General features: G+C 35.5%; 1 protein-coding gene across 3 annotated transcripts in view; it reads left to right on the forward strand.

Annotated features, from left to right (window-relative positions):
• The window catches only part of LOC123553613 (uncharacterized), a 33,975-nt gene that overhangs the window by 10,570 nt on the left and 6,144 nt on the right, over window positions 1-17,261 (forward strand). For all 3 annotated transcript variants that reach the window (XM_053542012.1, XM_053542011.1, XM_053542013.1), the window contains exon 5: window positions 1,066-1,138. In XM_053542012.1, the coding sequence (XP_053397987.1) occupies window positions 1,066-1,138 (73 nt within the window). The remainder of the gene's footprint in view (window positions 1-1,065; window positions 1,139-17,261) is intronic.

A 17,261-nucleotide genomic window follows, 5' to 3' on the forward strand; every position in this document is an offset into this window, starting at 1 on the left:
ACAAGGTTTGAAACATAGGTTTAAGCGAAAATTGTTAGTTGTTTGAGACGTTTGGTTTGAAATAGTGTTAAGGTTTGGACCTAGGTGGGTTGTGGAAAGGTCAGTCCCTCATCCTTGCAGCGTATGCTCATACTTGTGGGGTTTCCAATCCATATACTCATTCTAGGTCGAGTGGTTCATGACAGAGTGTTGAAACGTACGGTTTGAAACAGCTGGTTAAAGGTCATAAATTTAGGTTGTTGGAAACCAGCTTGTGTACAATAAGGACCGCATAGTAAATTGATTATCTGCTTGATTTTTAGTTAATTTATGTTTCAAACAATCATTTACAAATCATTGGTCAAACCAATCAGAAGCAAGGCAGCTTAAGTAAAATTCATTATACAAGTTTTATACCAATCAAAAGCAGATAGCTTAAGGAAAATTATATATATAAACAGTTTAATAGTTAGTTACGCTCGGTACACGTGACAATAATAAACAAAACTACAGGTGAAGAATTTCTAATATTGTATAACATCCCTATAAAGCTTCATCACACACTTCTGGAAATATGTGTGACATAGGACAGCCAGATGGACGGACAGACAAAGCCAAATCGATATCCCTCTTGGTTGCATTCTGTGCTAACAGAAGTTCAACTCAGGTTCATTTTTTCTCGTACTATGTCTGAACATATTCTAATGAATAATGTTATTGAAAGGAATTATTCAGAAATATAAACACAAGAACTAATCCCCATAACTGCTATTGACTCAACAGGAATATATTGAAACTAAGCGTAATTCGACCAGGCACGGAACAGTTTAATTCAGTTTGAACTACACATAATCTCACAGTTCCTCTAAACATTCCGAAAATGCACTAAACTGAGCCTCGTAGGATTAAAATGTTTGCTTAAAATTCGATAAAAACATTAGTTTTCAGGAGATATAACTTGTGATTGATGGATGGAATCAATAGATATAGGTCTAGAGCAAAGAAACAGCCTGTCTCCTTTCGCTATTTGACTAAATTATTGCTTCATATAGCAGACACTAATCTTCGGTTTTTAAACTCTTTCAGTTCCACTTGTTACAGCAATATCTGGCATTGTCTGTTTGGCTATTGTTATAGCTGTAATCATTTTCTGCAAAAGGTATGTTATATTTCTATTACAATATAAAAGCAAATAAATTGATATACAAAAATGTACATATCTAAAAATGAGTATGAACGTATGAAAGGTAAATGTAGTCTTAACAACACTACCCACAAAATAATAAACGCCTATTGCAATGGCAAGATGTACACTTTATTGTGCGACAAGTGAGAGGGGAGACAACCCATAAACATTTTCAACATGTATATTGATTTCACAATATAAACAAATGCAATTGTATTTGATGCATAATGTACGGAATCCTGTTTCCGCCATCGACTTTTCGACTAGACAGAAACGCGAAAACTTGAAATTAAGCATCTAATTTATACTTTTCGTGCTATAAATTTACCGCGAAAAGTCGAAATCTTGAAGTTTTTGACCCGACAATTGTCGTGCAAATGTCAACTTTTCGACCTAGAATCAAGCGCGAAAAGTAGAAATTAAGAGAGCTAATTTCAACTTCTCGTGCTAAGATATTTCCTCGAAAAGTTGAAAAGTCGAAGTTTGTAACGCGACAATTGTCGTGCAAATTTCAACTTATCGACTGAATTTGTAGGGCGAAAAGTATAAGTTAAAGTCTTAACTTCTACTTTTCGTGCCAGTTCTTTGGCCGATAATTTCACGATATTATCGCTTAAATTTCGACTTTTCGTTGTAGGACTAATTTACCGGGGTAGGCATAGAGTCTTGATATTTGATATGTGACATTATCTAATGGTCCTCTATGAAAATTGTTCAAATTGTGCCCCTGGGGTGAATAGAGACCCCGCACCGGGGGTCCCAAGTTTTACATAGGCTTGTATAGGAAAATCTTCTTGTCTGATACCGCAAGACCTAGGCCTTTGATATTTGATATCAAGCATTGCCTTGTGCTCCTCTACCAAGATTGTTAAAATTATGCCCCTGGGGTGAAAAGAGGCCCCGCCCCGGGGGGGTCCCAATTTTTATATAGACTTATATAGGAAAAAATTAAAAATCCTCGTGTCTGAAAGTTCAAGGCCTTTGATATTTGGTGTGTAGCATTGCCTAGTGGATCTCTAACAATGTTGTTCAAATTATGACCCTGGGATGAAAAGAGGCCCCGCCCTGGGGTTCATTTGTTATATGAGTTATATAGGAATAAATACTTCAAATAATATCAGATTATATTTCGTAGACTGTTTACCTGATGACCCTAAGCAATTAGGATTCACTTGACTGTGACCTTGACCTTCTTTCTTGTTTTTTAAGATACAGCCATGAAATTTGGATGACATGTACAGTTTTGCACACCAATCTTAACTATTCTATTATTGGTCATAGGGGAAAACCGAGACCACTTTTCTGTGGTACAACATGAATGGTATCTCCAATTTTTAGGTGTATTTTGACATATCTATACCTGGTAAGGATTTTTTGTGGACTTATAGTTTTTTCTGTTGACTTAGAATTTTTTTTTTTTTTGAATTTCTTCTTTTTGTTCTTCCTGTCCTTTGGGCTTCAACAGTTAAGTTCTTTAAATTTTACTCCCATCCTCCTCTGATATAACCCTTCGGGTGTATATTGCCCCGCTTGGCGGAGCTCTTGTTTAGAATGGCATTCTGCCCCCCCCCCCCCCCCCCCCCCCACACACACACACTCCATGCCTTTTTTCCTGGAACAGCCCTAAGTGTTTCATACTTAAGCTGTCGGTTACTCATTTATTTCAGTATAAATGTTGTGTAGGCCTATTTTGGAAAAAATAGTTTTCATACTAAATGTTGCTCTTGATTTTGATGTTCTCTGAAGGGCGAGTATAATTATATACTAGCCAAAAGTTCCAACGCCCGTATGTACATAATTTTCGATATTTTATTTAGTATAATATTAAATGAAATAGTGATACTTATGTACATATGGGCGTTTGAACTTTTGACTAGTATAGTTACATAAAATTTTGATCATATAAGGATAAGGCGTCGGCGTCACACCTTGGTTAAGTTTTTCGTACCAGTCCACATTTTGAGAAAGTCTTTTGAGATAAAGCTTTGAAACTTTCAACACTTGTTTACTATCACCATGGCCAGTTATAGGCAAGAGCACATAACTCCATCAAGCATTTTGGCTGAATTATGGCCCCTTTCAACATAGAATTCTTGGTTAAGTTTTTCGTACCAGTTTGTATTTTGACAAAGTCTTTTGAGATAAAGCTTTGAAACTTCCAACACCTGTTTACCATCCCATTCCAGGTATAGGCAATAGTACATAACTCCATCAAGGTTTTTTGTGAATTATGGCCCCTTTTGACTTAGAAGTTTTGGGTTTAAAGTTTTCCGTACCAGTTCATATTTTTTGCGAAGTGTTTGACATATGGCTTTGAAACTTTTATCACTTTTTTTTCAGTTAATAGTCTCTATCTGTAGGAAAGAGTACATAACTCTGTCCATCTATTTTGGCTGAATTATGCATTATTTGGACTTTAAAATTTGGGTTCTTTTTTCTTTACAAGTCCACGTTTTGTCAAAACTATTTGACATATGGTTTTTAACTTTGAACACTTGTTTATCATTATGATTTCATCTGTAGGCAAAGTACATAACTATTTTGACTGAATTATGGCCCTTTTTGGACTTTGAAATTGGTTCTTAACATTGCCATTTATGAAAGACTTATCGAAATCAAAGAATACAGGAACATTGTTTGTCTAATCTATTTATTTCTTTTGTCTGAATATCTGTGGAAACATTTGACCCCATTCTTCAATCTATTCTTCGAATAGTCGAGCGCGCTGTCATCGACAGCTCTTTTTTTTTAACAAGATCACAGATCCGGAACACCTGCATGGTTTTTTCAGTAATTACCTTGAATAATCTTTACCATGACCCACATGTACTTACCTAGTATAGCTGACCTGTTGCAAAGTGGCAAGTTGAGCTTTTGTGATTATCCGTTGGCCATGCATCATAAACTTTTGCTTGTGATCACTCACTGCAATGCCACATTTTCAAGGGAAATTTGGGTCAGAATGTTTATTTTCGATATCTAGGTCGTTTGAATCTGGGGTCAAATGGGTCAATATCTACGAAAACCAAATACGAAAAACACTGTGACCAATCTAGGGGCTATTTTTTTTTCAATGGATCTTCATGAAACTTGTCAGAATGTTTATCTTAATGATACCTAGGTCATGTTTGAATCTGTGTCAAGTAGGGTTAGGCTATAATTTTCAGTGGATTTTCATGAATCTTGGTCATAATGTTTCCCCTTGATGATATGTAGATCCAGTTTATATATGGGTCAACTGGGGTCAAAAATTGGTTTCACTATGTCAAATTTGAGGAAAACCTTGCAACCATTTTAATGGCCCATTTTTTATCAGAGTTTCACGAAACAGGGTCAGAATGTTCATTTTAAGCCTTGTGACTACTTTACATGCAACATTTACAGTGCATCATGTAGACAGTAGTGACAAGTTTATCAAAGATATTACCAAAATTCTAGTCGTTATTTACCTTTGTAAACTTTTAGAAACAGCTATGATTCCCTTTTCTTAAACACCATTGAAAAAATTTGCTGTTAATTCTATAATCATGTTAATTAACAATGGTTCCAGGGTAACATATATTTTTCCATTCCCTCAACAATAATAGGTTGCCAACCCATGTCACCTTGTATAGCAGCTTTGGGTGTATATTTGCCGGTGCCTAGGAAAAATCTCATACCCCTGTGGTGTATTGCATTGATACAGGAAATCTTCTTGAAACCCCAAACAGCGGCTCCATAGCGTATAATTGGTACCACATTTGAATAATACAATTTTGTAATAAACATCATAAGGTAACCCCACAAAGCTTTTGTACTTGGCAATGAGTAGTCCCAGGGCACGGCCAGCACTCTGAGCGACCATTTTGGCTGTAAGTTTAAATCAAATGTTCAGTTAAGGTTAAACCAAGGTATGTATATCTAATAGAACAGACCAATGATAACCTCTATAGACATAGGGTTTCTAGGATCTTTTAGAAGATGACTTTGGTATTGGGTTTATAATAGTTTTTGACCAAGTGCTAGAACCTGACCAGTTTTAAAACATATATTGAAAAGACTATGCAAAATAAAAATTGAAGTATCATTCTTTAAACCTCTCATGGTAAAAATATCAAAACCAGACGCTGTTTGCTTTCTTTACTTCTAAACACATTCAGTATCTAAACTTGTCAGTTACAATATCAGCTACCTGCTAGTCTTCTTTTTCATTTGCAATACCTGTTTTCCCCATTGTTTTCCAAAACTGGTTATTTATCGCAATGTAGATCAGATAAAATATTTTTTTGTGTTTTATACCAATAAAACCTTAAACGTTTTTCCTCCTATCAAATTGTTCTTTAACATTAAATATATATGCTTAAAACATTTTCAAAGACTTGGAAGAACAATTTAACCAATTTTTTTCTGCTGTATGAACATTTCGCCACAGATCAGACGATTTATCATTCCACCAAGTTTAAACGTTCTATATTTGGAACAAGATAAAATGTTATTACTATAAATGGTTATAAAAGGTATTTTCTCATACATTTCTGACTTAAACAATATCACACCATTGGTTGTTGCAACATCATGTCCGACTGCATTCTCAGGCTATTTACTATTTAGGTATTGGGTCATTTAACTGTGTAACTATACTTTGGTCAGACAGAAAATTTCCGGGGATAATTACTGAAGTTGGAATTGCCCATAACTTTGCGATGGCATGCAGTGAGCTTGTGAATCAATCCAACATTTACATTGATTTTCCAAAGAAAAAAAAGAGTGATCTGGATATTTCTAGCAATTACATTTCCAATTTTATGCTACTTGTATCTAAAATGTATGACAATGTTGTTGCTCTTTTCATGAGCTATAAATTTTGCTTACTTGCTCTTGGTCTTTGTTACATATCCTCCTCAAACTCAAGCCATGCTTGCAGGACAAAGATTAAAATTTTCAGATTTGTTGTTTTAACCATAAATAAAGGGTTATGCTTCATGACGGGTTTCTGCCTTTTCCTTTCCATTCCTTTCAAGAAGGATTTGAAATTCTTCAACATACTCATCAAGACAACCATACTGTGGTGTCCTAACAGTGAATATTTCTAGAGCATCAATATCCTCAAACTCTACTGGAAATTTGTAGTCTCTTGCACCTTAAAAAAAAACAACAAAAAAACCTTGAATGAGTGGCAAAATTGCCATCAATACTTGTTGCACAGTGACACAATATAAAGACCTTCAGAAGCTTGCTAACAGTGTGTGCCCAGATCACTTTTGTAAAAACTGTATCTCTTACGCAATTAAGGGCTTTGAAATAACTTGGCACAAATGCTCACCGAAATGAGACCATTTTGTCTTCTTAGGTCCTAGGTCCATACTTCAATGCACATATAGAGGTTATAGGTCAATTTTGCATTAAACAGAACTTGTCTAGACTGTCATAAATTATGACATAACTTGGTTCAATTCAGACATGTCGTGGGCTGAGCGCGAAACTATTGTTACTGTATATAAATAAAGAACAAGATACAATAGTTTCGCGCTCAGCCCCCGATGTATATTCCAGGCTAAATTTATCCCTAAGACAACTTATCTAGCGATATATTAAAAGTAATGAACTATGTCCTATTAGATCTTAAAAAATAAAGCAATAATTACTATGATTATTGGACAGTGAAGTTGAGATATGGTAAAAAATATCTGCTAATTATAATTAAGTATGTACAGTACTGCTTCTTTATGTTTCATTCTGTTCATGTAGGAACAAAGGGAACTGAACAACTAACCAAAAATTTCTGGGTGGTAATAGAGCAGGTTGGCTTTCCAGCAAAACTTGACGAAGTTCAAACACGATGCAAGTTCCACTGTTCTCTCAATTCATCAAGTTCTTTCTGAAGCAACTTCTTTAAAAACAAAACCTCAGACACTCCCTGAAAAAAATGGGTAACAAAACAAGAGGGTCATCATGATGATCTTAAGGTCGCTCACCTGTTGAAGTAGACTTTTTCATTTTCAATGTACTAAGTACCATGTGTTCGATTTTTGACACTTGATCGATCTACTATCACCTAGATGTCGCATTTAACCAATTTTGGTGAAAATCCACCGAAAATTGTAGCCGCTAGAGCGTTCACAGGCTATTTTATAATGTACAAGTAAACCTGTGACCTAGTTTTAGCCCCAAACATGACCCATATTCGAACTTTACCTAAAGATCATCTAAAGAAGCAATTTATGAGCAGGTTTGGTGAAATTCCAATGAAAATTGTAGCTGCTAGAGTGTTTTTAAAGGCTTTTTTTAATGTAATAGGGGACTCCATGACCAGTTTTTGACAAGACATGACAAATATTTAAACAAAGCCCTAGAACTCACCTAGAAGCAACTTTTTACCAGGTTTGTTGAAAATCTAATAAAAATTGTAGCCGCTACAGCATTAAAAAGCTAATTTTCAATGTACTTCGTGACCGTGTGACCTATTTTTTTTTACCCATCTGACCATATCGAACTTGACCTAGATATCATCCAGACACAACTTCTGACCGGGTTTTGGTGAAACTTGAAGAAGAATTGTGGCCACTAGAGGGGCCAGACATCGATTGTTGACGCACGGACGCACCACGGACGGGAGGAACGACAAAATGTGATCACAAAGGCTTCCCTTGTCACGGTGTGACAGGTGAGCAAAAAACACCCTTTAAATTTGTATTAATTGTACAATCATTTCAAAAATTTATGAACAGTGTGTGTATATATATAAACAAGAGCTGTCAGTTGACAGCGCGCTCGACTATTCTCAGTGCTTGATAGTATAATATAAGCTATGAGTAAAACTTCAACATTACAATAAGCATATTCTAAGTCGAAAAGGGGCCATAATTCAGTCAAAATACTTGATAGAGTTGTCTGCTCCTGTTTACAGAATGGGGTCATGATGGAAAACAAGTATGCAAAATATGAAAGCAATATCTCAATGGACCTTGAAAATATCTGGGGTGGTACGCAAATTTTAAAATTTGTGTGACGCTCACGCTAACGCTCACGCCGACGCCGGGGGGAGTAGGATAGCTCCCATATTCTTAGAATAGTCGAGCTGAAAATGATAAAAAAAAAACATCAAATGCGTTTTTGATATGTATTTCGTCTACCAACCGGTTTCATGTAAAATCGTTACGGCAGACATAATGAAAATGTGGCGTTTCCAAGTAACGTCCAAAGTACACATTGTGTACACAAAAATTTAAAAAAAAACACACACAAAAAAAGTCTGGGAGATCCCTATATAATACATGTAATAGTGTGAAAAATTTTCCCCACACGAGAGAAAATAAAATAAAAATATAGGTCGCCATCCTTGCTTTTGAGTTATCTCCCCTTGAAATAAAGAACAATGAGAAAATCCGATTTCTGGGAAAATTTTCTTCACACTATTGTTATATAAGTAACTCCCACACACTATCATCTAAGTAGAGCTTAAAAGTTACTTTTAACAATATTTGCGAAAATATCTACATCTTCTAGTTGAGGTTTCTTACCTGCATATTTGCCAATAATTATTTATACACTTTGTGCATTATACATGGTTGAACAAAACTCACACATGAACTTGACTTTCAGTGGACAATACCCCATTGTCATCCAGATCTTTGAAATAGTCAATCCGTAGCCTATTTCCCATTTGCCGCTTTAGCCTCCACCACGACTCGATTCTCTAGAAATTATAAAAACATTTAAATTCCACATCCTTGCTTCAAACTTGGTAGGTTTAAACAGTCAACATACATATTCTTGAGGGACTGAAAAAAGTTCCATGATAAACATTAACCATTGTTGGGAAGGCAAAAGGTCTACCTATTAGCTTAGTACTCATTCCTAATTGCTTTTGAGTATCAGTTTTGATATGCACTTCCATAATGAATTATAGACAAGTACCTACAAGTATGCATCAAGCCAGCAGTGCTTATTTGGCCATCTCATATGGCACAGATCCAGTAATCAACCAAACCACTGCAAGCGTCCATTTTATATGTTTGTTTACAAGTTGAGTCATTAAGTGGCTAAAATATATCTGTCCATTTATCATATTTTGTACATGTACAGAGATTATTATGCAATGACAAAAAGAAAAATATAAATTGGTTTTGAATAAAAAAAGTAAAGAAAAAAAAGAAATACATGTATAATATGGGTATGGTCAGCTTTCACAAACCTTCAGACAGATCTTGGACAAGGCTCAAAATTGCCCATTTTCCTGTGATGTGTGTTATTGTAAAATAAGGTATTTCATCGGGCCCACACATTTCTCTAAAAATGGTTTTTGAAATAGTTTGTGAGTAAATTTATTTAGCAATCACATGACTATTTCTTGTGAATTTTGTCTGACTTGTATGTGATAATGGTTACCATCCTTTGTTGAAAGTTACTATTATGCATTTGGTACTTTGGTACAAGTGGTATAAACAAGAGCTGTCAGAGGACAGCAACGCTCGACTATTCAACAGCCTTGTCGACGAATGAATACGAAAGTCGAAAAAGGGCATAATTTTGTAAAAAAGCAAAATAGAGTTATGGACCTGTGCAATGTAAGTCAGTTTATCACAGTGAATAAGTGTGTGAAGTTTCAATCCATTCCCCCAAGTGGTTACTGAGATACCAGCTTACATAAAAAAACCTTAAAACCAAAAATTTCAAGTCGAAAAAGGGGCATAATTTTGTAAAAAAGCAAAATAGAGTTTGGGACCTGTGCAGTGTAAGTCAGTTTATCACAGTGAATAAGTGTGTAAGTTTCATCCTTTCCCCCAAGTGGTTACTGAGATACCAAACTTACATACAAACCTTAACCAAAAATTTCTAAGTCGAAAAAAAGGGGGATAATTTTGTAAAAAAGCAGAATAGATTATGGGACCTGTGCAATGTAAGTCAGTTTATCACAGTGAATAAGTGTGTGAAGTTTTCAATCCATTCCCACATGTGGTTGCTGAGATACCAGCTTACATACAAAACTTAACCAAATCGGGACGCGGACGCGGACGCCGACGCCGACGCCGACGCGGACGCCGACGCATGGGCGAGTCCAATAGCTCTACTATTCTATGAATAGTCGAGCTAAAAATGGCTATCAATTTTTTTTAGACAAATAGTACACCTAAGGGTAGGACCAGAATTGATGTTTTTTCCCAAATTTGGGTAATTAAATTTGGCAATTTCACTGCGGCTCAAAAATAGCAGAGTCAACAAGTAGCCATTTGCTATATAGGTTTCAAAGCCTTCAAACATGTCAAGATCATCTTTTTTAAACAAAACACAGAAAACAGATGAAAGTATATCCATTAATGCTGCCTGAACTCTGGGCACAACCCCAAAATTCTCCTTTTCTCAAACCAAGGCTACGAAGAAATTTTTTCAAGACTTCTAAGACGTAATACATTAAATAAAACTTAATTTATACTGCCGGTTCATCAAACTTACTTTTCATGGTATTAGTAATTCACACCTTATTAAGGTTATTACTCAAGTACATATTCTAATGAAGTTCTCTAACTTGTAATTTATGTGATGTATATGTCACAAAATAAGAGGATTTTTTTAAATAATTTTTTGGTTCATTCTAATCTAAGCGTTAAAATAATAAAAGTTTAAAATTTAAAAACAAATAATTTCGGAATATATATTATCACAGTTTTAAATCATGTGTTTGGGAAACTGTAAAATACATGAAGGTATTGAAAACAATCCCCAGACATATAAATATTGATCTATACGTCTCTGAAAAGAACAATGTACATTACTTTGTGACATTGTTTTTTTCTTCTTCTTTTTATATACTAGTAGATAGATCTATAAAAACATTACTATTTCTTAATATAAAAAATGCATTCCTCATATTACTACTGTACTACTGTTTACATGAATTTGATATCAATTTTATTCAAATATTCAATGGTGTTGAATTGTTTGCACCCGACAGCATTTATCTTTTTAAACTAATTAAATACATGGCATGCACGGCTGGTGGACATGTGGGCTTTTAAGCTTGGTGTGTGAGTCTTGTTGTTATCAGTTAGCTACGGAATCTGTTAGTGCCAGTGAAATGTCGTCCCTCGCCCCTCAAAGGGCGATGCACGACATTGCGATAACCACATCACGACAATGCGATACAACACGGGACAATGCAATACGACACACAACAATGAGATACGGCGCGAGACAATGCAATATGACATTCGTCAAAATGTCGCGATGTCGCTTCGCAGTGTCGTGCGTTGAGTTGGCTATTTTGGCACGATATGTCGCAGTACAGCGTCACATTGTTGTCCGTCGTATCGCATTGTCGCGCTTCGTATCGCATTGTCGCGACGTCGTATCGCATTTTAGCACATCGTGTCCTGCATTTTAGCGACGCACGACAATGCGATACGACACATGACATTCTTACGGAAACGTTTTATTTGGGGCCCTTTCAATGTCGCTTTACATAACGCAAATATCGACATTTTATCGCGAGAAAACAAAAATATTACACAACAAGTCGATATATTTTATTGACATATTGCATTCATTTTTCCAATGTTTAACCACTTTTTCTCGTGATCCGCGTAAACTATAAAAATATTTCGACATATAAAGACGATATGAAACGACCCTTTCTTGATTTACTAAAATGAGTTCTCGTAATATATGTAATTGCTCTCTTAGAAATATGGAATTTGGGTTTACAGGCCCGTACGAATATTTTCATATTGGGTGGGGCATTTCCAATACCATGCAGTAAGACAAATCAACTAGCTGGAAGTTCAATCAGTAGAAATAAACGCAATTTGGAAATTATTTCGGGAATTGTTGCCCTGACCCTGTTCCTGAAACCTGGCTTACCGCCAATATAAAGTGACCCTAGGGCAGGTTAGACTGTACTTTTACAACTATAAATCAGCACTTAGTTTGCATTTCTGGGAGCGGGGTTGTTTAAAAAGCGGTTCCTAAAAACAACAGTAACGTTACTATAATTCCTTTGAATTCTGACAACACACAAAAGAATATGAATGTACAAAAAAACAAGTTCCATATTTCCTGTCATGAATAAAACATGAAGAAATTATCGAGGAAAAGTATCACTATTCAAGCTGAAACCCCATATAGTATGTAAGTTCCCCAATCCATGTGTGATGACATAGATAGCAGATAGTGTTACAAACACATTGGTCCGCCAAATGCAATGCAACAGATATTTTAGGGAAACCCAAGCAGTTTTTAATCTACTTAATAAAAAACTCAACATTTTATTTATTTTTTTTCCCTTAATCATCTTTTAAAAAAAATCCGAACTGTATTCTAGATGTACTTCATTTAAAAAAATAAATCTTGTTTATATTTTTAGTTTTAAAAAAGTGTTGTTTTTTAGAAAGTTCTTTAATAAATACATTCATGAAACATAATCATTGTATTTTTTTTTAAATTTGATATTTACTTTTTATACGAAATCCAGTTTAAACCCATATCTACTTTATGAAAAACATTTTTGTTATTTAATATAAAAGTGTTTTGGTGTTCATTATGAAATCCATATAAATAGAAAAAAAATCAAAGAATTGTCTCACTTCACAACACCTGACGGTGGTCTGTTGTGAAAGTAACTGTGGATATTTTACTGTGAGACTTTTTCTCTAATTTTCTTTATCTGTTTTATTTGTTAGTTGTTGTGTTTTTGAAAGAACATGCACTCAGAAAGGTTGATAAAAAGTGTTATGTGCTAGTGATATGTTATTTGTTCCAGACAAACCAAACTGTGTATGCAGTTATTCTCTGCTTCATACTATCTTCAACGAGTAGCATTTAAAGGGACTAACAATTGCAAGTAAACGAATAAATTTTTTAGTCTTGTATTACAAGCAGCTCTGCCGAGTCTCTTTAAGAAAGGCAAAAGTCCGCCGATGAAAATTTGGTGCCTAAATACTCGTAAACTGCCTATACTGTGAATCCACATTTTTTTCTAGAGATACTACACGTTTTTATTTAATGTTTATGTTCATTGTGTATTCGTATAAATTGCTTTACGAGTCCCCCGATCCACGCATTAAAATACTGAATCCTAACCAAAAACACCTTCCTACATCCCCGGGTCATGTCATTGAAGTGACTTTTAAACATATAGTCGGGTTAAGTCGAGAACTTGCGTTAGAAAATCAAGAATGGATGGTTTATATCGAAATAATATGTGAGGGATCATTACAGCTTACGCGGATCTCGAGAAAAAATGATTAAACATTGAAAAAATGAATGCAATATGTCATAAAATATAACGACTTGTTATGATAATATGTTGATTTCTCGCGAAAATATGTCGATATTTGCGTTATCTTACACGACATTGCGAGGCCCATTAACGTTTCCGTACATTCTCAAACGACATTGTCGCGATGTCGTGTCCCCATTGTCGTCAATAGCACGATGCGACATCGCAATACAAAACACCCACAATGCAATACGACACACAACAATATGATACAACGCGCGAAAATGCGATACGACAAAAAGACATTGTCGCGTGTCGTATCGCATGTCGGGCGTCAATGGGTTCACTTTAATAAATAGCGGTGTTCACTATAGAAACGCCCAATCTTGGTGGCATTTTTTTAAACAATTCATCAATTTCAATTTATCATTAAAAGCGGGTAAAGTAAGGTATCAAACTGAAATTTCTTTTAAGAGTAGTATTGTCAAATCGAATATTAAAAACAAATGTTCTTCCCCCATGGGCACGCTGTCGGGAACATTTGCTGAACTTTTCATTTTTGGCTTAAACATTATCATGTAAAATAAGGAAAATTGCTTATAACAGATTTATTTTGGGTAAATAACTGCAATAAAAGCTTGTTTTGAAAGAAATGACAAAATCTGAATGTTTGTGACAAAAAGACAAAATCTGTTCAACCGTTGTACTTATTTAGGATAAAAGCTGTAGTTCCCTACGTAAAATGTCCGTTTTTTTCATTAACTTCAAAAAATTGTAGAATGTTCCAAACACAAGATATTTAAATGGTATTACTTTTATAAATATAATTTAACATTGTCTAAACGGATACGTAATTGTATAATTTTACCGCCGGCGGTTTCGTCGGAGGACCGTCCCAAATTGATCAGTTTTCGTGAAAATATACATACTTCTTCATATTAAATACAGGGGTGGTCCTTGTCTGAGGAGCTATATCTTCATAACCTGATGTCTGATTTTAATTTCATGATACCTTGTTGCAAAGGGCAAGCCCAAAACCTAGAAAAAGTGGCCACGTCCGGTTCGTATCCGTCAACTAGGGGTCAAGGGCATAGGTCAAATTCAGGGAAATTCTCAAAATTTGACTTGTTAGAGCAGTCAATGAAGTCTGGGAAAACCCCAAACACTACCTTACTCAGTCCAGTGACACCATTGGGCAATTCTCAGAGCTCCACGGTCAGGGCAGCTTAGTCTTGGGCCCGCACCCTACCGCATATAATAAGTTTCGTCATTTTCTGATACCTGTCCCATTTTATTATTTGTAATTATACGGGGAATTTTAGTTTACAATGACATATGTTAGATTTTGACCCTTGTTCGAGTCTCTACACCCCAGGTAACCCACCTATACCATTATGGATATGTTCGTAATACTTGGCTTTTCATTTAAGCTATTACAAGTCCTATTGATGCCATTGTTGTGCGTCGTATCAATTTTAAATGCTGCTTTCTTTCTTGGCGACTTGTACTTTCAGCGCTGACTTCATCAGGAACTTACAGACTTTATCGTGTGATAATAATAAGTCACATTTTTGAGTATTTTTTTTGACATACACGACAGGCAAATCTGAGACCATTAAATTTTGTTGAAGTAGAAATATACTGTGGGGCTATCATATAGTATTTGATAGTCAAAGAAATGTGACAGGTAACATACAGTTTGTGATGTTTATTGCTTGAGAGCGATTAGCGGTTTTGGGGTTTTTATTTGGTCTTTTTTAAAAACATTGTAAGAAATGAACTGAAAAGAAACTGTGCATTCCTGGATTCAGAAATTTGTATTAGAGAAAAAACCGAGAGCAAAGCATATTCGTTAAAAGGGGGTATGGCACCGAGTGTAGGTATGTACCGAAGGGGGGATAAATGAACAGTTTAAATATATTATGTAATATAACAAGAGCAAAACCAATAGGCTTACAGTCAAAAATGAAAATATCAGAAAGAACACTTTATGCAGAAAGAAGAAAAAATCCGTATGATTAGGTTTTCCCGTCAGATAGGGAGCGCCTAATTTCATATTATGAAACTTACCTGATACTGGCATTCTTTTTTCCCGGTGTAAAAGTACCAATATTTCCCTGTATGTATATTCTGCATAAAATAAAAGCCGAATGTCATCTTCCCCAAAGCATTTCGAAAAACGGTATAGTATACGTTTTTACCAAGACAAACCCCTTACCGTGTAGGGTTTATGCTCACTCAAATTAGTCCTACAACGAAAAGTCGAAATTTAAGCGATAATATCGCGAAATTACGGCCAAGAACTGGCACGAAAAATAGAAGTTAAGACTTTAATTTTACTTTTCGCCCTACAAATTCATCGATAAATGAAATTTGCACGACAATTGTCGCGTTACAAACTTCGACTTTTCAACTTTTCGAGGAAATATCTTAGCACGAGAAGTTTAAATTAGCTCTCTAATTCACTTTTCGCGCTTGATTCTAGGTCAAAAGTTGACGTTTGCACGACAATTGTCGGGTCAAAAACTTCAAGATTTCGACTTTCGCCCGGGAAATTTATAGCACGAAAAGTTATAAATTAGATGCTTAATTTCAGGTTTTCGCGTTTCTGTCTAGTCGAAAAGTCGATGGCGGAAACAGGATTCCGTAATAATGGCTGACTAAATAAATTATTTATATAATTTCGTGTATCACCTCCTCACATACAGCTTTAAAGTGTATAATACATGGAGGACATAAGGTACATAAACATTACCGGAAACTAACCGTAGTGCATATTCGTTAAAGCTCTACAATATCAGTCTCCCTTCACAACATGCTTTAGCAGCGTTAAAGTTATAATACTGGCCAGATAAGATTACGTAGCGAAAGTAATAGGAAGGTCATTTTTCTACAGCAACACATAAAACATCCGTTCACGAAGACATTGGCTGAATAAATTTACTTGTAAATTGATAGATTCCACCGATGGAGACGGATATAAACAAGAGCTGTCGGAGGACAGCAACGCTCGACTATTTAACAGCCTTGTCGCTTGAATGAATAAGAAAGTCGAAAAAGGGGCATAATTTAGTAAAAAAAGTAAAATAGGGTTATGGAACCTGCATAGTGCTTATCAGCTCATGACAGTGGACAAGTGTATGAAGTTTCAATCCATTCCCATTAGTGGGTACTGAGATACCAGCTTACATATAAGAATTTAACCCAAAAACTCCTAAGTTGAAAAAGGGGCATAATTTTGTAAAATGCAAAGTTGAGTTATTGACCCTTTGCACTGCATGTCATATCATGACAGTGAACTAGTGTGTGAAGTTTCAATCCTTTCCCATTAGTGGGTACTGAGATACCAGCTTACATACAAAAACTTAACCAAACATTTCTATGTTGAAAAAGGGGCATAATTTTGTAAAAAAGCAAAATAAAGTTATGGGACCTGCTTTGTGCTTGTCAGATCATGACAGTGAACAAGTGTGTTAAGTTTCAATCCATTCCCATTAGTGAGTACTGAGATACCAGCTTACATACAAAACCTTAACCAAAAATTTCTAACTCAAAAAAGGGGCATAATTTTGTAAAAAAGCAAAACAGAGTTATGGAATCTGTGCAATGTAAGTAAGTTTATCACAGTGAATAAGTTTGTGAAGTTTCAATCCATTCCCACAAGTGGTTGCTGAGATACCAGCTTACATACAAAAAATTAACCAAAACGGGACGCGGACGCCGACGCGGACGCCGACGCATGGGCGAGTCCAATAGCTCTACTATTCTATGAATAGTCGAGCTAAAATGTTACTTTCGGTTTCAGTGACACAACCGCCATCATTCGGATACGTCCGTGACTACGCTAAAGGAAGTGGCTAATCGTACGGTCCCGTATGAATAGTGAAATAAACCGCAGGTGGC

The sequence above is a fragment of the Mercenaria mercenaria genome, chromosome 4 (assembly GCF_021730395.1).
Source record: "Mercenaria mercenaria strain notata chromosome 4, MADL_Memer_1, whole genome shotgun sequence".
In the NCBI taxonomy this organism is placed as follows: Eukaryota; Metazoa; Mollusca; class Bivalvia; order Venerida; family Veneridae; genus Mercenaria; species Mercenaria mercenaria.